Source organism: Bos taurus, chromosome 22 (genome assembly GCF_002263795.3).
Source record: "Bos taurus isolate L1 Dominette 01449 registration number 42190680 breed Hereford chromosome 22, ARS-UCD2.0, whole genome shotgun sequence".
Lineage (NCBI taxonomy): Eukaryota > Metazoa > Chordata > Mammalia > Artiodactyla > Bovidae > Bos > Bos taurus.
In genome coordinates this window covers 13240235-13267030 of record NC_037349.1, presented here as the reverse complement: position 1 = coordinate 13267030, position 26796 = coordinate 13240235, and the positions used below count along the sequence as shown (strand labels likewise).

At 43.0% G+C, this 26796-nt stretch overlaps 1 protein-coding gene across 2 annotated transcripts in view; it reads right to left on the bottom strand.

The window, feature by feature from the left end:
• Nucleotides 1-5122: 5122 nt before the first annotated feature.
• The window catches only part of ENTPD3 (ectonucleoside triphosphate diphosphohydrolase 3), a 34463-nt gene continuing 12789 nt past the window's right edge, over nt 5123-26796 (bottom strand). Inside the window, exons 4-11 of one of the 2 annotated variants that reach the window (XM_005222394.5) lie at nt 26442-26559; nt 18260-18410; nt 15770-15929; nt 14591-14824; nt 9584-9856; nt 9311-9421; nt 8323-8460; nt 5123-6481 (exon numbers count right to left, since the gene is read on the bottom strand). In XM_005222394.5, coding sequence (XP_005222451.2) covers nt 6245-6481; nt 8323-8460; nt 9311-9421; nt 9584-9856; nt 14591-14824; nt 15770-15929; nt 18260-18410; nt 26442-26559 — 1422 coding nt within the window. In that variant the 3' untranslated portion in view covers nt 5123-6244. Of the gene's footprint in view, nt 6482-8322; nt 8461-8584; nt 8788-9310; nt 9422-9583; nt 9857-14590; nt 14825-15769; nt 15930-18259; nt 18411-26441; nt 26560-26796 lie in introns of those variants that run through there. The other variant, NM_001017935.1, reaches the window with a different exon arrangement.

Here is a 26796-nt window from a genome sequence, read left to right as displayed (position 1 = left end):
GGCAAGAATACTGGAGTAAGTTGCCATTTTCTTCTCCAGGGGATTTTTCCGACCCACGTATCAAACTGATGTCTTCTGAGTCTCCTGCATCTCCTGCATTGGCAGGTGGATTCTTTTACCACTGAGTCACCTGGGAAGCCCTTGGTAAATGTATGATGAGTGAATAAATAAATGGGTGAAAGAAATACTTTTTTATACTTTTATTCATTGGCTATACTCTGTGCCAGGTACTAGCTGAGTGCTACATTTTCTCTTTTTAAAATTTGTAACAGGAGGCAGATATTATCTCCATCTTATACATGAGAAAATCTAATGGTCAAAGAGATTGAAAGACTGTATGAACATCATGGAGGTAGCAAATCCTGAGTTAGCCCAGATCTATAATTTTATTTTTCAGTCACGTAGGACATACAGTAAGTGTATGAATGGTTGAAAAAGGGAATACCTGTAACTACTACCCATTTGTAGAACCTCACTGTCAAACATGGAACAACAGACTGCTTCCAAATTGGGAAAGGAGTATGTCAAGGCTGCATATTGTCACCCTGCTTATTTAACTTATATGCAGAGTACATCATGTGAAATGCTGGCTTGGATGAAGCACAAGCTGGAATCAAGATTGCTGGGATAAATATCAATAACCTCAGATATGAAGATGACACCACCCTTATGGTAGAAAGCAAAGAAGAACTAAAGAGCCTCTTGATGAAAGTGAAAGAGGAGAGTGAAAAACCTGGCTTAAAACTCAACGTTCAGAAAACTAAGATCATGGCATCCGGTCCCATCACTTCATGGCAAATAGATGGGGAAACAATGGAAACAGTGAGAGACTTTAATTTTTAGGGCTCCAAAATCACTGTAGATGGTAACTGCAGCCATGAAATTAAAAGACGCTTGCTCCTTGGAAGAAAAGCTATGATCAACCTAGACAGCATATTAAAAAGCAGAGACGTTATTGTGCCAACAAAGGTCCGTCTGGTCAAGGCTATGGTTTTTCCAGTAGTCATGTATGGATGTGAGAGTTGGACTATAAAGAAAGCTGAGTGCCGAAGAACTGATGCTTTTGAACTGTGGTGTTGGAGAAGACTCTTGAGAGTCCCTTAGACTGCAAGGAGATCCAACCAGTTCATCCTAAAGGAAATCAGTCTTGAATATTCATTGGAAAGACTGATATTGAAGCTGAAATTCCAATTCTTTGGCCACAGGATGCGAAGAACTGACTCATTTGAAAAGATCCTGATGCTGAGCAAGATTGAAGGCAGGAGGAGAAGGGGATGACAGAGGCTGAGATGGTTGGGTAGCATCACTGACTCGACGGACATGAGTTTGAGCAGATGCTGGGAGTCGCTGATGGACAGGGAAGCCTGGCATGCTGCAGTCCATGGGGTCACAAAGAGTCAGACATGACTGAGTGACTGAACTGAACTGAACTGTCACTCCATAAGTCCTGTTTTTACGGACTGTCTGCTTGTGTGCCCCCAATAGTCATATGTAGAAACCATCATCCCCAGTGTGGTGGTGTTTGGGTATGGGACCTTTGGGAGGTAATTAAGGTTAGATGAGGTTATGAGGGGGGTTCACTAATCATAATGAGATGATTATAAAAAGAGAGAGCTCACCTTTTCTGCATAAGCACAGAGGAAAGGTCAGTGAAAGGGTAGCCATCTACAAAGCAGAGAGCTCTCACCACAGGCACTGAACTGACCAGCACCTTAATCTCAGACTTCTTAGCTTCCAGAAGAGTGAGAAAATAAACTTCTATTGTTTAAGCCACCCAGTCTGTGGTATTTTATTATGGCAGCCCTGCTACTGCTGCTGCTAAGTCACTTCAGTCATGTCTGACTCTGTGCGACCCCAAAGAGGGCAGCCCACCAGGCTCCACCGTCCCTGAGATTCTCCAGGCAAGAACACTGGAGTGAGTTGCCATTTCCTTCTCCAATGCATGAAAGTGAAAAGTGAAAGTGAAGTCGCTCAGTTGTGTCTGACTCTTCATGACCCCATGGACTGCAGCCTACCAGGCTCCTCCATCCATGGGGTTTTCCAGGAAGAGTACTGGAGTGGGATGCCATTGCTTTCTCCAGTGGCAGCCCTAGCAGACTGAAATACCTGTTTATCTCTTTCCATACAAAAGGTATCAATTTTACCTTCTTTGTTTAGTTTTACCTGTTTTTGAGCTTTATTTTAATGGAATTATTCTACCTACCTACTTAATGACTTGTTTTTTAACCTCAACATTATGTTTCTAAGATCCATCCATACTGAGTATATATGTGTAGTTCTTTTGTTTTAATGCTGTATGGTATTTTCTAGTACCAACATGTTACTATTTATTCTTCCATTTTATGAGATGGGAGTCTTGGTTGCTGGTAAGAACATTCCTAAACATGTATCCTGATATACATTAGAACACATATCTCAAAGATAAATACCTTGGCCTGGAATTTCCCGGCCATCTGGTATGCATGTCTTCAGCATTATTAGATAATAGCACAGGTTCTCAGAGTGGTTGCACTAACTTTCATTCCCACCATCAGTAAATGAGAATTCCATTTTTCTATACTTTCATTAACACTTGGTATTGTCAGACTTTTAAATCTGCCAGAATAATGGGTATATTGTGCTATCTTATAGTATTAATTTGTATTGCCCTGACCTGTTTAATGAAATTGAGCACCTTTTTATATTTATTGGACATTTAAATTTCTTCTTTTGTAAAACGTCTTTTCAAACCTTTTGCCCACTGAGAAAAACTGGGTCATCTGCCTTCTCACTGATTTGTGGTTCTTCATACAATTAATCAGCTATATACTTTGCAGATACCTCTTCCCATGCTATGGCTTATTTTTTCATTCTTAATGCTGTTTTTTGACCAGTAGATTAATCACATTAATCTAATGTGATCCATCATATCCAGTATTCTTTTATGGTTAATGCTTTTTGTGTAGTGTTTAAGAAACCCTTTCCTTATTTAAGATCTTTCATTTTCCACCCTACATTCTATTCTAAAACCTTTGTAGGTTTATCTTTCACACTTACTACCTGGGGATGATATTTTTAAATCCTTGTTTGTTTATTTGGCTGCATCAGGTCTTAGTTTGGCACACAGGATCTTCGTTGTATCATGCAGGATCTTTTGTTGAGGTTCACAGACTCACTGGTTGTGGGGCGTCAGTTACTTGCTGTGCAGCACGTGGCATCTCAGTTCCCCAACCAGGGATTGAACCCATGTTCCCTGCATTGCAAGGCGGAGTCTTACCCCCTGGACCACGAGGAAAGTCCCTGGGAATGATTTTTGAAAATGTGAGAGGAAGGGTTGAATTTCCTTTATTTCTCCATGTGGAAATCCAATTGTCCCACTTTTTTCACTACCGCTCTGATGAGATACCTCTGTCATAAATCACACAACTATATGAATGGGTATGTTGGACTACAAAATTCTAAAGTCAGATGCCCAACTGTCATGATGTTGACTTTGTGAAGGGAAATATGATGGACATAATGTGGTTTCCTTGTAGTCAAAGTGTGGAGTCCTAACCAATGGGAATCCAGGGAATTCCCCAATTTTTAAAAAAAAATTTGTTTTTTCCAAATGTATTTTAGACTTAACCAGACTCTCAACTCACAATCTCCATCTCCAAAAATGCTTACTAGCTGGTAATGCTGGTGTGTTATTTTACCTTTGAGCCCATGTTTTTCTTGCATGGTTATTAAAAGGAGTAGGCATAATTTGTGACACCTAATCATAGTTAGTGATTTATCATCAGTACATATTTCACATGTAAGCACTTGCCCTGTTTGGAGCTTAGGAGCTTGGAGTTCTGTAGTTGTGTTAATTTTTTATGGCTGTGTAACAAGTGGCCACAAACTCAGTGCCCTATTACAGCACCCATTTCTGACCTCACAATTCTGGAGGTCAGAAGTCTGGGTGGGTTCTCTGCTTAGAGACTCACAAGGCTGAAATGACTGGAGGCTCTGAGGAGATCTGCCTTCAAGTTCACTTAGGTTGGTGGCTGAGTTCAACTCCTTGCAGTTGTAGGACTGAGATCCTTCTTCCATGCTGGCTGTCAGCTAGGGGTTACTCTTAGTTCCTAGGGGCTGCCCTAGGGCCCTTTCTGCCCTAAGGAGGATATCTACACAAATCCTCCTAATGCTTTGAATATGACTTTCTTTCTTGGAGAAAATGAAAATGAAAGTGAAAGTCACTCACTTGTGTCCAACTCTTTGTGACCTTATAGACTATGCAGTCCATGGAATTCTCCAGGCTAGAATACTGGAGTGGGTAGCCTTTCCCTTCTCCAGGGGATCTTCCCAATCCAAGGATTGAACCCAGATCTCCTGCATTGCAGGAGGATTCTTTACCATTAGAGTCACCAGGAAAGCCCAGGAATAGTGGAGTGGGTAGCCTATCCCTTCTCCAGTGGATCTTCCCGACCCAGGAATTGAAGTGGGGTCTCCTGCATTGCAGGTGGATTTTTCATTAACTAAACTATCAGGGAAGCCTGGAGAGAACACTCTGCCTTTAAAGAAGTCATGGAAATTGTGAGTTGAGATTAGATTAGAATTTTGTAGTCCAGTTGCATGACTAGCAACAATATGAGAATTTGTGTAGTTTTTAAAAAGTAATCAAAAAAAAAAAAAAAAAGTAATCCAAGAGAGAGATCATGATGTGTGTGTGCACGCGTGCATGAGTGTGTGCAAGGAATGCTTTGTGAAAGAAGTAGAGCTGGGATTGAACCTTGAGAAATATGGTGGTTTGGATGAGTGGGAGGATGACCCACAGTCTAGGTAGGGAAAACTGTGAACAGTGGTGCACTTTGGGATGGGAGCAGCCATTCTGGTTGGGAATCAAGATGTGAGTGGCAGGTTGTAGCCTCACAGAAGCTTTGCAATGTCAGATAAGGTAAGGAAATGTTGGACTCAGTTATCTCAAGGAACTGAAGGTTTATTAAAGTGAAACACTTTGAGCTCTTTGGAATAAAGGTGATATTGATGTGTGACTTTCTTAATACACTAGGAAAGTTTGCTCAAACTTTTTTAGTTGTTTAGCTTCTTTTCATAGATGCCACCTTGGGTCCTGAAGAGAAAGAGTACTGTTTGCATGGTAACAAACACACACTGCAAGTCACAATAAAATAAGTCTCCTTTATTCTGTACTCAGTGAACAAGCTATAATCTGAGAGAATGTTGATTTTTACTTTGCAGCCATTGGACTTGCTAGAGTCCCTTCCCACTTTGGAGTTAAATATCCCTGCAGCTTCCTTTCTGCCCTCAAAGTCAGGAACTATGGCTACTGTGTGCAAAGGCCTACCATCTAGGAAAGTGATTGGTAAGCAAATCAGAGAAGAGGATGTCCTGTGACAGCATCAGGTGGCCCTGTGGGAATGGTGGGTGAAATATACACAGGGTGCTAATGATGGAAAGACAACCCTAAGCAAAAGCCTAGCAAAGACAAAATGATCTGGAGCATGATAGCCTTGCTAGGAATAGACAGTTCACAAGGGCACAGAGCAGTGGGAAGGGGAGGCAACGAGGATGATAACACACGCAGGTGGCGATCTAATGACCAGAGCCCTGAGAGGGAACCCTACTTCAGGAATGGCCTGTAGTGTTCTGGTGGATGTCCTGTGTGGCTCTGCCCTTCAGGTTCTGCCTGCATGACAGAAGCTTGGCTGTGGCCACTGTCCTTGGGGGTGAAGGAGGATTTTCCCCTAGACACAATATTCTGCCAAGCTGAGGGAGCTCAATGTTATTAATGGTTGTCAAGGAAATTCTTAGTTAAGGACCAATGAGAGGAAGCCATAAAATGAGATATTTGATTGGACCAGATGCTTACTAGACACCTGCCAATTTCCAATCCTACTGGGAGGACTATGGCATTTTTGAAGGAGGGAAAATGCAAACTGAGCCCTGAGGTCAACTCGTCCACATTTCATCTGTCATCTTCTCAACTTACTCTTCCTGTGGGACACTTGGAATAAGGAGGCTGACCTTGATGGCCTGTCTCTCCTCTGTTCCCCAATAGGTCAGCTAGTGGGTGGCGGGGTCTCTGGCAGAGGAATGTGCACAGAACAGTTGAGGGACTTCCCAAGAGGTGTTTTGACATAAATCAGTATCTGAGAGGCACAGGACCTAGGCATTGGACTTTAGCTGTGTTTCCCGAAGATGGACATTTTGCTTGCATTGTCTGGTGCCCCCCAAGCTGGTTATGGGCAGCTCTCAGGCTCTAGGAACCACTCTGTGAGGCTCACTCAGAGTCCACCATGTTGTCCAAGGCATGCTGGGAGCGCCTCTGATTCCTGGACAACACACACAAGTATACGAGATATGTCAGACACAGCAAGGCCACTGCTGCAAAGAAGGCGAGGGTGCCCACGAAGGCAGATGGCTTGATAGGCAGGCGGATGAGGGGGCTTTCGGCTGGGATCTGGTTGGTCAGGCTGAGCATGTAGCCAAGAGACCAGGCTATGCTGCTGTTCCCCACCTGTGGAGTAGAGGAGATGGCTCAGTTCTCAGGACTGGGCTTGAGGCACAGATTATATCCCCAGGACACACCACGGTCACCCTCCTGAGACACCCCCAGGAACTGTGGCCTAAGGAGGTCAACAGACTTGCCTAAGTTCAGAAACTGCAGAGACTGGTCTAGAACTCTGGTCATCATGACCACAAAGGCTTGAGTGCCAAACCTCCCACACTGCAGAGAACTAATCCTCACAGCCTCATCACAGCCGGCGTGAAGAGGGCACAGTTAACAGCAGTGGAAATTTTTCGATCACTGGGTACATTAGAGTCTACAGCTAAAGAAAGAGGTGATGCATGTTTTACCAAACCCAGGACCAGTTTCTAGGAAAAGAAGGTCAGTCTAAGTGGGAAGCAGACTGTGTCAGTTCCATCTGGTTGTTCCATCAATTTTTGCTTGCATGGTTTTAGGTCATTTTTGAGATGTATAAACGTTTCACATTTGTAATCTTCCATCCGCTCTCTCTCACTGCGGTGTCTTCTCTTGTTGCAGAGCACAGACTCGAAGGTGCACAGGCTCAGTAGTTGTGGTGCGTGGATTTAGTTGCTCCCTGGCATGTGGAATCTTCCCAGACCAGGGATTGAACCCATGTCCCCTGCAGTGGCAGGTGGATTCTCATCTACTGAGCCACCGAGGAAATCCCCCACATATTTGGGATATAAATCTTTGTTTGGCAAATCTCCTGAAGTCTTTTTATATCCTCACATTTGAATACTGATTTGACTGATATTAAATTCTTTATAAATAAAAGAAAGGAACTTGAAACCTAGAATTATGTATCCCCCCAAATTGGTATTTAATGGAAAATCATAATGTGCTTTTCTGGTAATTAGATTAATTAGAAACAAAGCTTGGAGAGTACATGCCACCAGCAGTCCTTATCTGTCTCCAGACATCCTTATTTTTTATGGCTGACTCAATTTTATCTATGTAAAACAGTCACAAGCCTAATACTGGATGTTGCTTGCTTTAATCTAATTACTGCTGAAGCTCATATTGTACAGACTGACTCCAGACATACTTCAGGCTTTACATCTGCTATTCCTGAAATGAGAAAACCCTCCAAGAACCTGGGGAACAGAGTGCTGGATCAACACAACAGCAAGGCTGAGTCCTGAAAGCAAAGTACAGAGGCGCCTCACCAGTTGGCTGTCATTCCAGAGTCAGACCATTCTGGACACTTGAAAGTGAATACAGTGACCTCAGACTCATTCCAAGATCAAATCCTTACTTAACGGCTGCTAACTTAATCCCTGTGCTCTAAAGAATAGATCTCCCTCTGACATCTGTGTAAAGTGGAGATCAGTTAGTTACTATCCTCTTAACAAAATTGTATTTGAAGCTTCTTGTCAGGATAAAAAGTTTCAGTTCCTTAACATATTTATGGATTCACGCAACAATATTTACCAAGAGCCTTCTATGTTCTCAGCCGTGTGTGAGTGCTAGGAATGTGAGGATGATCAAGCAAGTCCTGTCCCCACAGAGCTCAGAGTCCACAGTTCTTGACTTCCTCAGCTCACATAGAAGGTTTCTTCTATGTGAAAGCTACCCCCACAGAGCTCAGAGTCCACAGTTCTTGGCTTCCTCAGCTCACATAGAAGGTTTCACATAGAAGGAAGACCACTTCCTCTAAATTCTCCATTATCTCTTCTCATAAGCTCACCAGGGATCAAGCCTCATTGGCTCCCATTCAGCAAGTTTAAATCCCCAATTCCCACTTATCTCCTACATTTCTTTCACACACGTACAACCAAACATCTATTTTTGGGAGGAAGAAGAGGAAAACAATTTGTGCTTTGACTTACTTCCTTTTTAAAATGTATTTGGGGCCAGCTCTCCTCGGTGAATTTGTATCCACTTACAAGCAAATGGTAGATATAGTGGGCCGAGAAGCAGTAGGAGCGTGCATACTGCTCATCAAACTGAGGCAGCAGCAGTGGGAGCTGAAGGCAAGTTCAAAACAGGGAGGAGGCAGGTTTTAAAATGCGCATTTCAGAACAGCTTAGGTCACAGTTATATTTTAAAGAATCTTATCAGAGAATTTAATCATTAAAATTACTATAAAATAATACAATGACAAAAAATCTGTTTATTTGTTTCATTTTTTAGATTCCACATATACGTGATAAAGTACAGTATCTGTCTTCCTCCATCTGACTTATTTCACTAAGCATAATACCCTCCAGGTCCACTCATGTTGCTAAAAATGGCACAATTTCATTCTTCTTAATGGCTGAGTGATATTCCATTGTATATATACACCACATCTCCTATATTAAAAAAAAAATCCCTTTACAACATAACCGAGTGGTAAAGAATGCGCCTGCCAATGCAGGAGACATAACAGATGCAGGTTTGATCCCTGGGTTGGGAAGATCCCCTGGAGAAGGAAATGGCAACCCACTCCAGTATTCTTGCCTGGAGAATCCCATGGCTAGAGGAGCCTGGACAGTTCATAGGGTCACAAAGAGTTGGACTGAAGCGACTTAGCACGCATACAATATCATGGAACAGCAATCGTAAGTTTATAGAGTGCTTGTTACATGCCAGACACTGTTACAAACATTGTGCCCATGTACAGAACATTTAATCTAATTACTGCTGTAATCTAATCACAACACAGCTGTGAGCTGGGGTTCCTTATTAATCTTACAGATGTGGTGAAGGAGAACAGCATAAAAGTCAGATTCAGAACATACATACACACACGTACACACACACAGAGGCACAAATGAAATCTGCTCTGCTATACTGTTTTGTACCAATATGGGTCCTTTTTCTTTAAATACTGACCTGATTCCAATTCTTTGAGCAGAAATTCCAGGTGCTCAAGTTGAAGGCGTGCAGAGAAAAGCTACCTGAAAGGTTGAAAGCATTGGCTGTATAGTAGAATCCTGCAAAAGCCTGTAAGGAAGTTGTACAGAAGGAAATCATTTCTCAGAATGCGATATAATGAAGGTTTCAGGGCAGGGAATAAGAAAGCGGGAAACACCTCAGCAGAGGAAAGACAGGAAGGTGAGAAATAATCAGTAGGGGGAAAAGGAATCTCTGTTGTTTTGCTCTTACCACAAATGACCCTTTAACTCTTGGCTGATACACCCCATCAAAGGAACAAGCTTCGTGATCATGGCAAGCGCTGAAGTTGAATAGGGAAGCCACCTTTTCCCTACACAGTGATGGGTCCCCGGTTCCTTCAAAAGTGATGGTGTTGTTGGGATTATATCTTTCAGGTCTCAGGTCCTCTGTACACAGGCTGCCAAACACCTGTGCCTCAGTGAAGGTGGTGATGTAATTCTGAGGGTAACAAGGGTTGGTGAGCGTGGTTTCAGTGGTATAATCCTGTAGGTAAAGAGTAAGATGTTAGAAATCACTCTTGTGGAGGTCCAAGTACTTTCCTTTTGCAAGTCCTCACTGTTGTTCCCCTCCAGTGCCAAGAGAGAAATGGAAAAAAGGCCATTATACGTGCGGTGGAAGGGGAGTCCCAGGTTGCCTAAATAACTCTACTTGGGGAGGGGGGATTATCACCCTGCACCAGGCACAATACCAGGCTGTGCTCCAGCACTTAGCACAGCTGCATGAAGCAGGGTTTATGAACTACATTTGGATGAGAAAGCAAGATATGTTTAGGTTAATCGACCATTTTGAAGAGCATGTTATCTATCCATCTAAAAATAACAATTAAAAAGGTACAAATAAACGTATTGTGAAAATTAAGGCTCATTCCCACCCACTTTATCCACCCAGCTTCCCTCCCTGGAAGTAACCACTGTTGCCAGTTATAGTGCATTCTGACAGAGGTTCTGTGTATACTTCTTCTATGCATGTGTGATTACATTTTCTTTTCCCCTCGTTTTCTTTCTTTAAATTTTAAATCATAAATGGCAGTGCTCTATACACACTGTTCTGTCCCTTGCATTTCTTACTTAAGAATATATCTTTGATATTTTCCTTTCATTGTCCATGTACGAGTGACCTCTTCTTTTTACACTAGCTTCTTTCATGCTAGCTACCTAGAACTCCACTGTACAAATAAACTGTACTTTATTTAGGGAATCCCATCTAGAGGAAAATTTAGCTGGTTTCCAATCACGTGCCATTATAAAACAATGATGTAATAAATACCCTGTTACATAGAAATCTTCCATCTGTTTGTAATTTATTTGGTGTTAAGATTGTGGTAGGGATTTGATTTTACTTTCTCCAGATGATTATCTAGTCTTCTATCTATAGCGAAAAATGTTCCCTTTATTTAATGCTAAATTCCAAAATGTGTTTGGTTCAATTTATGGGCTCTCTTTTCCAAGGAATTGGATTTGAACTCTGTGTAATTTCAAAGCTACTAAAATGTATTTTAATCCTCTACAGTATAATCTTGGCTCAGAAAACACTTAGCTCAGCTCTCTTATTTTACTGCTGAGGAACCTGAGGTACACATCAAAATAATGTAATCATTTAATGAAAGGCAGTCGTAGGATTCTATGCAGAATCCTACAAAAGTCCAACACTCATCTGATATGAGTGTCCTACAGAAAGATCTTAATATGACGGTGGAGGCAGCAAATGGGCCCCTTCTGCTTCAGTGGTGTGAAAAAGTCTATGGTGTTCAAAAGTTGTTATGTCTCATTTGTAACATATCACGTCATGGTCACCCTATGGCTGAAATAATCATTGAAAGAAAAAAAAATAAAACCAACAACTAATCATTTAGTTTCCCCCTCCAAATCTGACTTATACTTTTTTAATAATTAAAATAAGTCATTTCTGGCCTGGCTTGGAGAAGAAGCAAAATAATGTAAATTATTTTTGGCTAGAAGAAGCTTGCTGCTGCTGCTGCTAAGTCGCTTCAGTCGTGTCTGACTCTGTGTGACCCCATAGACAGTGGCCCACCAGGCTCCCCCGTCCCTGGGATTCTCCAGGCAAGAACACTGGAGTGGGTTGCCATTTCCTTCTCCAATGCATGAAAGGGAAAAGTGAAAGTGAAGTCGCTCAGTCGTGTCCGACTCTTCACGACCCCATGGTCTGCAGCCTACCAGGCTCCTCCGTCCATGGGATTTTCCAGGCAAGAGTACTGGAGTGGGGTGCCATTGCCTTTTCCAAGAAGAAGCTTAGTAAAGATTAATTCAGTTCTCTTTTTGGATCATGAATTATTTGTTAGAGCATTCCTGAAATGTAACTTGCCAATGTGCCAAGTTACTTAGTCCCTCAACATTTAATAAATCTTCCCTGAATTTAGTCTTTGCAGGGCATTATCATGAAAGGGTCATGTACTTCCTTTGTAACTACACGACCAACATAGTTTTTCTTTTTAAATAATGTGTTTGGAATACTGCCTGTGCTTGTGCTCAGTTGCTCAGTCATGTTCGACCCTTTGCAACCCCCATGGACTGTAGCTGGCCTGGCTCCTCCATCCATGGGATTTTCCAGGCAAGAATACTGGAGTGGGTTGTCATTTCCTCCTCTAGAGGATCTTCCCAACCCAGAGATCAAACCTGTGTCTCTTACGTCTCTTGCATTGGCAGGCGGGTTCTTTACCACTAGCACCACTTGGCAAGCCCATATATATACCATATGAAGCCAAATTTGTAAATACACATATTCTTGCATTAAAAAGAACTGGAATAAAATGCAATAATATGTTGATGATGGTAATTCCAAGTTTTGTTGTTTATTATTTATATTCTTTATGTCTGTATTTTCTCTCCGCCCCGCCCCCCACCCCCCCACCGAATATGGGTTACTTTAAAACCAGAAGAAAAAAATCTTACTTAACAAGGAAGAGAAAGTGAATGCATGTCCCTAATGTCTAACATGCTATCAGAGTGAGACTTGAGCCTTGGGGTCACTGGAGACCCCTTAATTAAGAAAATAATTTGCAAAGTATATATTGGTAGCTCAGATGGTAAAGAATTTGCCTGCAATGCATGAGACCTGAGTTCGATTCCTGGATCAGAAAGACCCCCTGGAGTAGGAAATGGCAACCCATTCCAATATTCTTGCCAGGAGGATTCCATGGACAGAGGAGTCTTGCAGGCTACAGTCCATGGGGTTGCAAAGAGTTGGCCACAACTGATTGACACTTTGACTTTTCATGTATCTAGGTGTCACTCTCACCACACTCTGTAGCCCTTTATATTTCAGTCCAGGAACTGAGACCTGGACTGGAAGCAATTACTCAGGCAGCGTTCATGATGCAATAGGCTTTGGGAACCTTTAAGCTGAGGTTTGGCAACACGTCTTTGGAACATGAAAAATTGGCTAGGCAGGTCGGGACATGCATTTGTGGGTGATCCTCATCACACCTGGATCCTGCCCCACACATGAGTCAGAAGGCTTAGAGGGCAAAGCCACTCTCTCAGGCATCCACATGTTACCAGGCAAGTTGATGATGCCCCCTGTCCCTGTGAGTTGACTATATACAGTGAGAAGCAGGGGTGTCCCACCTCTGCCCCCAGACCTGGGCTCACACCTTGAGACCTGCATTCTCAAGTTCAAATGAGACCTCACCCAGGTGGAGTATTCACTTCTCTACTGTAGACTGTTAGGTACATAGACAGTCATTCTTTAATAAATCTCGTAGGAGTGTGCACAAATATACATACACACACCCTCATGGCCAGCCAAATTTAAGAGATTAGCTTCTCAAACCTAGATTCACCCTGGGAAAAGGGTGATTTCCCCTGCCTCCCTTCTCCCATCTGAAGTCCAGAGGAGCCCTGCCCTCCCTGACTCACCCTGCACCCCTTCTAGGGCCAGAGCTAGAGGAAGGGGCCTTAAGTATTGCTAGAAATAAAAGGAGAGAGAAAAGAGGAGCCCAGTTAGAGAGGGTTGACTAAGCTCCCTGCGGGGTTTGGTTTGGCCGAGTGGGGGTGTGTATTTAGGAGTCTGGCCTGGGCACCAAGTCTCCTGAGCCATGGAGAAGTAGCTCAGGGCTGCCTGCAGGGCCCCTGCTCTGTCTTCCCCAGGAGTGCCCAGCCCCTCCCCAAAATACATGTGGCATACATGTGTGCTGGGGCTCCAGCCTTTCCTGTGAGGCTGAAAGAGAAGTTTTGGGAAGAGGGCCAGACCTGGAGGGTGAATTCTCACAATCCACGCTGCATGAATACTCAGTAAATGCAGGGATCTGAAGATGTGAGTTCTACTGATGACTCTTTGTAAACCAATCCAATTTTTCTACAGCTAGTGGCTGGGAAATACTGCTTCCTTCCTCATGACAAGAGTAAGCTGCAGTGGTGGGGGTTAACCTACTGATGCTGTGTCCACTACATTCAGAGGCTGACTCAGCCCCTGTGCCCTGCCCCAGGTCCCCTCAGAAGTCAGGATCTGTGGCCTCCAGTTGGCCTCATGCCCTTCCAGGAGATCAAGATTCCTTCCCTTCATTCTCCTTTCATCTTCATCGTCCCTTTTCAGCCATGGTCGAGGTGGATGTCCCCTGAGCACTGGAGTTTGGGGCCCAGGGTCACATCCATGGTGCTAGTGCTCTCGCTGCCACAAACAGTACTCGTGTCAACTTTATATTAGTGACAGCCTAACTGATGTCTGAAGTAGCCATACCGTATAAATTACTGATCAATGTGATGGAGTTTGGTTGCTCTAAGATCCCACCATATAAAGCACATTAAAATCCGCCTAATACAGGCTCATCTAAAAGAAGCCTGAGCCTGGGGAGGTCCTCTACCCTCTCTGTTGTCAGCAAGCATTTCTCCTGTGACCAGGTTTATTATTTTGTCTGCACTCGGGGGAGTCTCTGCAATCTCCAGCTTCTTTAGCTACTAGTTTAAAGCAGTTTGTGTCCGTAAAGGGATCCCAAGTCCTGAATCATTTATAAAACCTCTGGGGCTCTGGAATTGCCCCGGACTTCTGACTCAAATACACTGGAAATGGTCAACGTATCAGAGAGAGAGAGAGAAAGAGAGAGAGAAAGAGAATGCTTGGACCCCTACAAGTTAACAGGAAAATGCTGCTGTTTCCATCCACCTTCTAATTGGAATGGAAAGGACAGACCCCAGAAGGCAAGGCATCTTCCCCTCAGCCAAGACCCCCGAGGGAACACCTGTCGCCCCGTGGCTCAGGTACCTGAAGGAGGGTTGCCAGAAACCTCTTCTCAGCCTCGTTCCGGCCATAGCACTGGAAGCTGTGTGTGTACAGCGTGTATTCGTAGCCATACAGGGTCACCTTCATGATGTCACTGGTGTTCAGCCCCACCTTCTCTTCTGCTGCGAAGGATATTTGGGTGGAGGCACCACCCAAATCCAGGGCCCCTGTGGTCTCCTTTCCACTCGGATGCACCCACATATGCCACAGGCTCTTCTACACAGTTGGAAAAAGAAACAAGAAAAAAGACCAAAGGTGCCATCTCTGATTGGCCAGGGTTCATCACCCAGGATCCATCTCCTATTGCTAAGAAGTATGACACGGGGTGCATTCAGGGCCAAATCTCTCCTTTGTTTCATGGGTGGTGAACTCAAATGCTTTCAGGGACTGGACAGGCAACATAAATGAGTGAGTAGATTAGGTGTACACAACCGGGAATGGTGAGGACTGTGGCCATCTGGGGAATGCATGAGATATAGACTCTGTTCCAGTTGGTTGTTGGCATGCAGGAATGTGAGTCTGCTGTGACCAGCTCTTCCAACTTTTGGGGAGTGAGGGAGTCCAGAAGAGGCTAGAATCATGGATATCTACGGGAATTTCCAAAATATTAACTAAATTAATTAACTAAAAATATATTCAAGGGAGAAGAAAACAGGTCTTAGGCTGGACATGGTAGGTACCCTCAGTTTATACCCTCTGTGACACGGTGATTATCTTTCTGAGTCAGCTTTCCTCTGCACCAAAGGAGCAGGGAGTGTGGAGACCGGAGTGTGAGACCTGAGGACACAGAGTGAGTAGGAAGAAGGCCGCGTGAGGGCTTTGTAAATTCCTGACGGCTACAGGGCTTCTTGGAAGTGTCATTCTCTAGTTGTATTTCAAAAGACTCATGGCCTACTGCAAGATTTAGATCCTCCCTCCCTCCTCAAATTTCTTGTTGGTTGGTAAAATGATATTCCCCTCCCCCATGCATTTGTCTTACTTAGTATCCAAGGCTTTGTCCCAGCTATACATGTCTTTTCTTGGCTATTGTATCACTGCTGTTTCCCTAAAGAAATGACGCAGGACAGATGGCCCTGTCAGCATGCACCTCTGCTTAAGCTACCAACCCCAGGGGACAGAATAAACAGCAAGATTAAAAACCATGCATTTGTTTTCACACACCTCCAGGAAATTTCCCATTAAATAGTTGGCTGTAATCCATCCATATATCCCTTCCTCTTGCCCAGAAATGATTTGAGCATCCCTAAAATCAAAGGGCTGAGACTTGAAGTAGTTTTCAATGCTCTCAAGGACTTCATTAGCTGCTGTTTCGTTTTGCAACCTATGCAAGGCACAGAACACAAAAGGCTGAGTGCCCAGACAACAATCTTAAAATAACCTCCCCACTCCCTCAGGCAGGGACCGTTTTCCAGATGTAGGTAAGATACAGGAACCCCCTCTGCAAATTGAAGCTTCCCAGGCGACCATGAAGGCAGGCTGCACTTGTTACCTGTCAAACTGCCAAGCAGGGAAATAGCTACCAGTAAAAATATCACTTGTCCTCTCCTCCCTTACCTGTTTCTATTCTGCTGTCTAGCAACCAGCTAAAGAGCCTCCTACTCAATCACTGTTGCTCTGTCTCAGATCAGCAGAAGAAAGGAGATTAGTGAAGGCATAGGAGTAGCGTAAGTATTCACTTGGGGCACTATACAAAGAAACCCTCATCAGGCCAGAAGGATGGGGAGCTTAGGAGGGAGGTGGAAAGGAAGAGGGGTTTTTCGCTGTCCCCGCTTTGCTTTTTGGGAGGGCTTTGGCATGAGGGGATATGATGGCCATCATGGCTGCCACGGAATTGAAATCCTTTAGTGTGCTGACCCATGGAGGAGTGGTGACGTAGCATTCATATCACCCGTGACATCGTGTATTTGTATCATTTATCTGTGCCATTTTATGGAAGAAGGCTCGCTTGGGATACTCTTTTCCCTTTCATCAGGGTTAAAGAAATTCGGGGGGCACTGGCTCACTCTCGGCTAAAGAAGAAGAAAGAGCAATGCTACAAGCTGAAGTCCATTCCAGTTCAGTAGCAATTTATCACTGCTTGGAAAATAATGAATAATTTTCTTAGTTTAATTAGTTCTCATCCCAGAGACTCAAATGATTGTTTTTTCTATATTTGACTTTTCTTGCAATTAAAATATCAACTAGTTCCTCAGAAGAAATGGATCACCATCAGGAAGTTGTGAAAGAGTTCACAAAGAAGTGTCAATATCTATTCAAATGTAACATTCACCTTCTGGCTAAGGGGAAGACTTTCTATTTCATGTTTCTTTTTTCATGGCTATAAATCACAGAGCCTTGAATGATTTCTCACTGAGAGGACTGGGAGAAGAAAGCAACCAAGACAAAGTTGACAAAGTTGAGTTCTTTGCTTCCATTAGAAAGAAAAGACAGAAGGAAGGGATTTCTATATCATTTCTATTTCAGGGAAACACAGCAATCTTGAAAACACACTGCAGAATCCAAGAGTAAGGAAAGAAACCTGACTTCCTTCCACATTCTACTTGATCAACCAGGACATAGGAATAGAAAAAAACGAGAGAAAAACTACAGGGAAAAGGCTCAATCCAACTGAAAGTGCTTCATGATCTTTTTGATTTATCATCTGAAAGCGACTCTGTTTGTTCCCTTGAAGTTTCTGCATGTGGTGAAGAAAATACATGTAATTTTACATTCCTAGGATCATAGACAAAGTGACTTTGCAACCAAATGAGTGTCATCATTTGGGGAGAAAGCCTTATTTTCAAAGTTTAGGGCAGCATCTGCCCTTTAATTTCGGTAGTTTTAAGTTTGATGGGTTTTTAAAAAACTGTTTTTCTTTTATTTCAAGGTCAAGGAAATATTATCATGGAGAAAAAAAATGAGAAAGGACATTCAAAAACAATACAATGGGGCTAAAAGTCATGGCTGAAAATTTAGAAGGAACTGCTTAATTGAATGAAATGTTTATTTTTTATAGTAACTCCAAAGGCCTTGGGGCGAGGAGCAGAATTCCCATTATTTGAAAGCAGATATTTTGGTGACATTTTGTATGTGGATAGAAGCTAAATAGCTTAGTAGTATAGTGGCTTACATTTAGTGGAACTGGTTGTGCACAGGTATTAAAATTGTTATTTAGTCGCTCAGTTGTGTTCTACTCTTTTATGACCCAATGGACTGTAGCCTGCCATGCTCCTCTGTCTGTGGAATTTCCCAGGCAAGAACACTGGAGGGGGTTACTATGCCCTTCTCCAGGGGACCTCCCCAGATCAGGGATCAAACCTGAGTCTCCCCACTGGCAGGCCGATTCTTTACCACTGAGCCACCAGGGAAATCCCTGATGGTCAAAAACAGTTTCTACTTTTCAAGAAAACTAGAGGTACATCCCATGACTAGATTTCATGTTACTTTCCTTTTTTTTCAGAGTTCTCAATAAAATCACCATGGGGAAGGGAATCAAATATAGAATTGTTTCTTTCTGAGTATTAAGACTAAAAGTTTCCCAACTTTTAAAGCCTAAATTTATGGCAGAATATGGGATTATTTCCCAGAAATACAGTTATATTCTTGGAAAGGTTCAACACATTCCTGGCTGTGTTGGTCCAACGGGCTCCTCTGTGCCATTCGAGCTCTCACCTCAGTAATCGCATCCCAGCTGTGGCCCCCAGGTAAACGCAGGTGGATCCATGGAGACTGACTGGAATGTGCCCCTTGACTTTTTGCATGCAATCCTCAAAGGCTTTGGGGGCATCTTGGGGGTTTTCCGCATAGTTGGAGATCCCAGAGCCTGAAGAGCAAGCATTCATCACTTCTTAGCATTCCCAGGAACCAACAAGAGCCATACAACTTTTAAATAATGCAAATCAGCTCTGGAAATTAATGGGTTTTTGTAGGGGATTGAAAACAGTGTATGTGCTAAGTTCCACGTGGCCACATAGATGAGTCAATTCCCAAAATGTAGAAGGAAAGAATTACAAAGGTGAAAAAAAATGAGCTGAGACCTGCTTTGAAAAAAGGTTCTCATTACGGAAATTTCAAATATAAATAAAAGTAGAGAGAAGAGTACAACAAACCCATGCACCCATCTTCCAGTTTTAACAGTGATCAATCTTGCCCCATCTGCACTCTCCCAGTCTCTCCTCATGAAGCAAACTGCAGACATGGTATCATTTCATTCTATAAATATTTCAGTATATATCATTAAAAGATAAGACGTCTTTTAAAGAAACATAACCATAGTCTCATTAGTCTATCTAAAAGTTTAAAAAATAATCACTTAATATAATTAAATATCTAATTAAGATTCACATTTCCTCCATATTCACATTTTTTCTCTCCCTCTACCTCTCTCTAATTTGTTTGAATTAGGGCCCCAATAAATTCCATCCATTATAATTGGTTGCCATGTCATTTAAGTCTCCTTTAATATATAGATTCTGCCCTCTCTTTCTAATTTTTCTTTGTAATTAAACACTTTTTCCCTTGCAATTTCATTTGTCCTATAGTTTCCTAAAGTCTAGAATTTGCTAACCGCATCTCCATGGTTCATTTAATATGTTATTTGGTTTCAGTGTTTTCTATAAATTGGTAACTGAACACAGAGGCTTAATCAGATTCAGGTCTGAACTTTTTCAGAAAGAGTAATTTGTAGGGATGTGCATTTCCAATAAGAGGCACAAGCATCTGGTTGTTTCTCTCTGTGCTGTTAATAGGCATCAATGATCATTGCTTAGATCCATTAGCCTATTAGGGTTTGTGAAATGGTGATATTTTATTTCCATCATTCTTGTTTCACTTTTTATCTAAAATGCTTTTAAGAGAAGAAAACTTCCCCATCATTAACTGCTTGGTTACCCTATAATACAGTTTGTACAGGGAAGGCTGGATAGATATGTGCTTGATTCTTTCCCTTTATTTACCAGCATAAAAAATATTGATTGTAGACTTCCCTGGCAGTCCAGTGGTTGACTCCACACTTCCAACGTAGGTGGCAGAGGTTCAATCCCTGGTTGGGGAGCTAATATCCCACATGCCACGTGACCAAATAAATTTTAAAAATTTATATATATGCCATATATATATATATATATATATATATATAGTATATTGCACCTCCAGTATCTTCTTAACTTAACCAATGAGGGATTTTACTTGTTTGTTTAATATCTTTAAGGGCTTATGAATCTACAGATATGTTTGATATGTAATATTGCAGTTATTATTCTTATTGATGGCCCATCTTTATCCAGTGGTGCTTTCTTCAGTTTGGCAGCTGCGTCCTTTTGACATGATCCCAGAAACCTTTAAGAACTTCTTTGCTTTATGATATGATGAGATGTATCAATGACCTATATACTTCCTGCCCCAGATCTGGAATCTGCCTTTTCTCCAAGAAATCCTGATTTCTTTTATTGAGTAATGGTATCTAGTATCCAAAATTTAGAAGTTAGGGTGCTCATTTCAAGCCTTTTCAGAAGACAGACCTAGAGAAAACTTTATTTCAAGAGAAAAGATGTCATGAATTCTTAGTGGTATTTCTAATTCAAAACTTCAATTTTTCTCTTGAATTCACTAATCTTGTATCTTTATCTTCCTTTTCCTATGCTAAAAATCCTGTTCCCTAGACCCTCCAACTTAATAACTCATTTGCTTTATGAGTCTCAGTATGAGACTCATAAAGCAAATGAATATGAGTATATTCAATGGCAGTACCAGCACTACCACCAGTTGTAGGATTATTGAAAACAGTTTAAATTTTTTTGAAGTTCTTTTTGTCCTTAGGGTATATCCTGTTAGGCATATACAAGTGTCCATAAACCAAGTCTTCTTGAAATACATACATACTAATTTGTCTCCAGATGGTCTATGGCTGCTTTCATGCTAAAGTAGGAGAGTTAAATGGTTGGAACAGAGATCACGTGGCCAACAAATGAAAAATATTTATCCTCTAGCTCTTTACAGAAAAAGTTTGCTTTTTCTGAACGTATGCTGAAAAGTCCCCTGACTTAGATGCTTTATTGGCACCTCCAACTTAATATATTCAAAACCAGATTCCTTAATCCATGCCACAGCCCCAAGCCCCAGTGTTGCCCCCTCTCAGGAGACAGTACTGTCATGCACACAGTCACTCAGGTCAGAACTGATGGTCAGGTACCATCAGCCAGGATGCCGTACATTAAAATGATCGTAAAATGTTGGCTCTACTTCCAAAATATGGCTCCAATCTCAGCACTTCTCACTCCTTCCCCAGAACCATTGTCAATCAGCGTTTCTCAGCCTCCGCGCTACTGACTTTTTGGGCTGGATCTTTCTTTGTTGTGGGGACTGTTCTGCAAGTCATGCAATGGTTAGCAGCATCCTTGTTCTCTACCACTAGACGCCAGCAGCACCACAAACCCCAGCTGTGAAAACTAAAAATGTCCCCACAGGGACTTCCCTGGTGGTCCAGTGGCTAAAACTCCATGCTCCCAACGCAGGGGGCCTGGGTTCGATCCCTAGTCAGGGAACTAAGATTCCCATATGCACAACTAAGACCTGGTGCAGCCAAATAAATTCATTAAATAAATAAAAATAATTAAAAAATAATGTCCCCAGATATCAACAAATGTTCCCTGGGGGGCAAAATTGCCCCACGTTGAGAAGCACATGTCTAGGCTAGACCACCCAAACATCACCTCCCACTTGCACTGCTCTAGTAACCCTGGTTTCCCTGCCTCTAATCTTAGTCTCTTGACTACATGTTCTACATTGACAGAGTGATCTGTTAAAGTGATGTCATCTCATGTTAGCTCCCTGGTCAGAATCTCCTAATGGGTTCCCAATATACTTTGAACAAAACTCATTTGAGTAGAAGTCAAAGCCCTTACTGCATCTCAAGGTCCTCCCTGAGCTGGCCTCTGCGACAGCTCCAGCCTCATTTCCCACTTGAATCTCTTCCTCGTTCTGCTCCAGTCACACTGGCCCCTTTGCTTTTCCTAGAAAATGCTGAGCCGCTGCCACCCGTGGTCTTTTCTCTTGCCATGCCCTCTGCTAGCACGTTCTTCCCTCAAACATATGCATGGCTCACCCCTCATCTCACTTTGGTCTCTGCTTAGCTGTCACCTTCTTTGCTGTCCCATGAAATCGCATGATTACTCTCTATCCACCTAGCTGGCTTACTTTCTCTTCACAGCATTTCTGATTGACATCGATACCCATTTATTTGCTGTCTCTCCTTCATTAGACTGTAAGTTCTGTAACAGTAGAGACTTTGTACATTTTGGTTATTTTAGAATTCCCAGTGTCAAGAACAGTTATTGGCAAATAGCAAGTACCCAAATAAATACTTATTAAGTATATGAATCAATCAATCAGTGAGATTTTCAGATCAGCCCACCACACTAGAGGAAGGGGATTGTGTAGTTCAGTCTGGACCAAACGAAATATATTTCTGCAAGAGCTGATCTCTGGACAGGAACTGGTTAGGAGCCTTGCTAGAATGTTGAAATGTGGGGTATTTGAGCATATCCCTCAGGGACCTATTTTCATAAGGTTCCCTTAAGCTTCCCAGAGGGAAAAGGAGATTGGGTTCACAGGCTCATGGAATACTGGGACACTCCAACGAAAGAGCTAAAACTGCTATTCCAATCTGAGAAGAGAGGGTTGGACAGCTGGCATAAGACTTACTTGAGGTGGGACAGGAGCAAAAGATATGTTCTGAGCAAAAGATTGTTTTCAACACTATAGTGACCTGGTCCCTAGAGCAACTTTTTAAGGTATTTCAATGGAGATGGTTAAGTCTAGTCTCAGTGGAGTTGAAAATTTTTTAACTGCTGGTGTAAAGGGAAAACATGACTGTCACCTCTGAAAGAAGGGCGCAGGAAGCCTGAGCAGTGCATCCTACACAAGAGATGAGGGACAGGCAAGGGACCAGTGACCCTCAGAGAATGGCTTTAACATAAGCAGCCAGAGCAACAGACCCCAGCATGGCGCCCAGGAGCTAAGGCAGCACCCACTGAGCTCACAGGAAACAGCAGCGCCGGAGGGCGGACGCCCACCAAGAATGCCCTGAGAAAGGTATTTCTAAGGCCCTGGGCATTCAGGAAATACTGCTAGGCAAGCAAACATTCACCACTCCCTCACACTGGCCGAGGCAGGGAAGTCCTGGGGAAATCTGCAACCGAGAAACTAGAAACCCAAATTATGCTTGGCGAAGCCACTTATCTTCCAGTGGATGACACTTGCCAAACTTCAGCTCTGTTATTTGAGCTGTAGTTTGTGGTCTTCTGGTCATTCCAAGTATATATGGATCCCTGAGGCTACTGTGATCAAAGAGAGAAGATCCATTTATGGATGTGGTGTGGGCTCCATGACCCTGCCCCTCCCCTAAATCACATCCAGGGTGGGCCAAGGGCCCCTGCCCCTGAGAGACTGCCTGGGTCCCTCCCCACGAAAGTGCCACCTCTTCCTGCAGTTTGAGGCCATCACAACTGACTTGGCTGAACTGCCCTCCCGGGGCTAGAGGCAGATCTTACAACTATGTTAGAACAGCCTTTTAGCAAGAATATCCACTGGGAATTCTAAAGTGTGGTGCCACATAATTAATAGCTAACAATTATTGAGTGCCTACTGTATGCCAGGTCTTTGCTACCTGCTTTATATGTGCTGGTGCTTAGTTGCTGAGTTGTGTCTGACTCTTTGTGACCTCATGGACTGTAGCCCGCCAGGCTCTCGGGAAGATCCCCTGAAGGAAGAAATGGCAACCCACTCCAGTATTCTTGCCTGAAAAACCCCATGGACCTGCTTTATACATATTATGTCATTTAATCCAAATCATTCCTGTGGGGTGGGTATTACTGTTACTATGCTTTTTATTTTAGAGGTGAGGGAGTCAAGATGCAGAGAGCTCAGATGAGTTTCCAGAGCTTTCACAGTAGGGATGAGGGTGAAGTCTTAATCACTGTCCTACATTATCATCTGTGCTTGGAGTGGCTGGTCTGTCTTTCCTAAAAAAGCATCCTGTTGCATGCTTCAGAGTGAAGAAATAGCTCAGAAATTAGGAGAACAGAGATGGGATCTCTGGCTGAAGTTTCAGAAAGGCTGCTGCTGCTGGTGAGCTGCAGGTAATGATGCAAGCAGTGCTCAGACGACATGGAAGTCCCCTATTGTGAGGAGCCCAGAGAAGTGCCACACAGATGCCCCTTCAAATAAAGGCTTAGTGTCCAGATGTTAGTTCCTTCGGGGTTTTCTTTAGCTGCAGAAAACTGCCTTGGTCAATACTTTCTTCCCAAGCTGGCAACATCCAATAACTGACAGTGACAGGAGGAATCACATCCAGTCATTTCCGACCATTTATACCCAGTGCAGGACACCTCTAATCGGCTGGAGCTCTGCAACGCCTGAGTTGCAATCTGACTTCTCTTTCTGTGCAATCCTCCTCTTTCTGCCTCCTTTCCACGGATGTGGATCACTCATCACTCCCTTGCACCCCAGCCTCTGTCTGCGCATCTGCTTCTTAAGACCCTAAGTGACACCTATGTCCTGGGGTCAGCAAGCTCCTGGCTGCCCTCCATGGAAGGGCAGATGATCAGAATGCACCCTGGTTATCCAGAGACAACTCCTGGTCTCTCTACGGGAAAGGCTAATTCTGCTTCCCAACATTTTCTATACCACGATCTGCAAGAAAGTATTCTATTTGAGCAGCTTATTGAGGGAAATGAAGGAAGTTGCTTGGGGTGACTGGCCCAGAGTCTAACTCATCCTCTAGGCTGAGGGTATCCCTACAGGTTACAACCTATCCTGTACACTTGTTGGGAAGATCCAGGGCAAGTCACATATCATAGTGCTCTAAAGAGGGTGGCACATACATATACATTCACTAACTGGGTTTGATTATGTGGCCTAAAGACTTAATTGTAAAAGGCAAATTTATAAAACTTTTTTGTTTTGATTGTGCCACATGGCCTAAACCCGTGACCCCTGCAGTGGAAGCGTGGAGCCTTAACCACTGGACTGCCAGGGGAGTCCCAAACTTTTGATAGAAAAATATCTTTATGACTTCAAGTTAGGGAAGGATTTCTTAAATAAAACATACAAAAGAGCAAATGAAAAGGGAGAAGACTGATAACTGTACCTTCGTAAAAATTGAGAACTTTTATTTGTCAAAGGGCATCATGAAAAACTAAAAAGATAAACCATAAACTGTGAGAGAGATTAGCAACAATATAATAATAATATAGCAAAGCATTCATATTCGGAATAAAGACAAAGGATTCCACAACTCAATAGGAAAATGTCAAGCAATTCAGTAGAAAAATGAGCAAAAGACATGAACAGGCATTTCACAGAAACAGAAATAGTCATAAATATATAAAAAGAAACTTAACCTTATTAGTAACCAGGGAAATACAAATATCCCTCAACAGGGAAAAATGAACCAGGTACTCATAGCAACAGAGATGGATTTTAAAAACCAAGTGGTAGTGAACAAAGCAAATTACAGAATAAATGTTTGCTTCCAATTGTATAAATATACGCTTGATTCCTTTTCCAAAACCAGGAAAAACTAAATGCATAAGGACAAAACTATAAAAAAGAACAAGTAAATAGTCAACATAACATTCAGGATATATTGTGGAGGAAGCAGGAAGCGCATGGAGGGTCATTAAAGACACTGATAACGTTCTGTTTCAGAGTTGGCAGCTCCCTAGCCATATACAGTTTGCCACCTTCTTTTATACAGTCTATGAACTGAGATATTTGTGCATTATTTTTAGATGGTGTTGAACATTTTTTTAAATAATATTTTGTGACATTTGAGAATTATTTTAAATTCAGAATTTCAGGGTCCATAAAGAAAGCTTTACTGGAACAGAGCCACACAAGCCTGTTTGTTTACAGATGGTCCATCTCTCTCTCTCTTTTTACCCTCCCCTCCCACCATACACAGACAACTGGAATATAATTTTCCTGCTGCTGCTGCTGCTAAGTCGCTTCAGTCATGTCTGACTCTGTGCGACCCCATAGACGGCAGCCCACCAGGCTCCCCCGTCCCTGGGATTCTCCAGGCAAGAACACTGGAGTGGGTTGCCATTTCCTTCTCCAATGCATGGAAGTGAAAAGTGAAAGTGAAGTCGCTCAGTCGTGTCCGAGTCTTAGCGACCCCATGGACTACAGCCCACCAGGCCCTCCGTCCATGGGATTTTCCAGGCAAGAGTACTGGAGTGGGGTGCCATTGCTTTCATGAGTTTCTCACGTTTCTGTATGTCTTATGAGCAGAGGCACTCACTGCTGTTGTTCTGGACTATCTGTTCAGGGATATTTGCATAATGAACAGGCTAAGAAGATACACATAGTGTTTCCCTCCAGAGCAGGGCAGGTGCCCATTATAAATCTTTCAGGTTCTCTAATCTCAGGGTTCCTTTTTGGTAATACAACCCACAGTGCAAGCAGGTACCATCTGGCACTCTCTACACATCACCCTGTGCAAATTGGAGCTCAGAGAACCAGGACAAGAAAACGCTGATCCTCGGGCGTTTGTGTGAGCAATAAACTCTCCTGTGTTTCTCACAGGAGTTTTGGGTCTTTCACCAGCATCCGTATCACACCAGTCACAGTTCTTGACACCCCACTTCCCGTTTTACAGATGAGAAATCTGAAATCCAGAGAAGGGAAGGGGCTAGCCTAAGGTCACTGTACTGAAGAGTAGCAGCGCTAACAAGAGGCCTCATATTTCCCTGACACCCAGCCCAGTGCTCACTCCTCGCCTCCAGGCAGTATTTCAGGACCCCTGCAGGCCTCTAAGGACATTAGGACTCTCCCTTCTTCCCTTGGGTCTTACCTTTCACGTTGCATTTGAAGCTTTGACTGACCACTCCAGTATTATTCGCCTTCTCTGCTGGCCATTGATACACGTAGATTGTGGTTCTGGAAGACCCGGCATCAAGTACAATTCCATACTGAATAAAAGGGGGGATGGAGAGTTAATTACAGGCTCAGCCTCTCTGAGGACCCCTTTTCCCAGAGAACCACTGAGAACCCTGAGTCATCCCAAGAGTTTAACCCACACTGCTTCCTTTATATAGAACCTGACCAAGAAGAAAAAACTATTTTCTCCAAACCAACTTTGTTTCTGTAGACTGGAGGGAGGGGTGGGGCGGAGGTGGGTCAGGTGTTCTAGGCCACAGTTCTCAGCC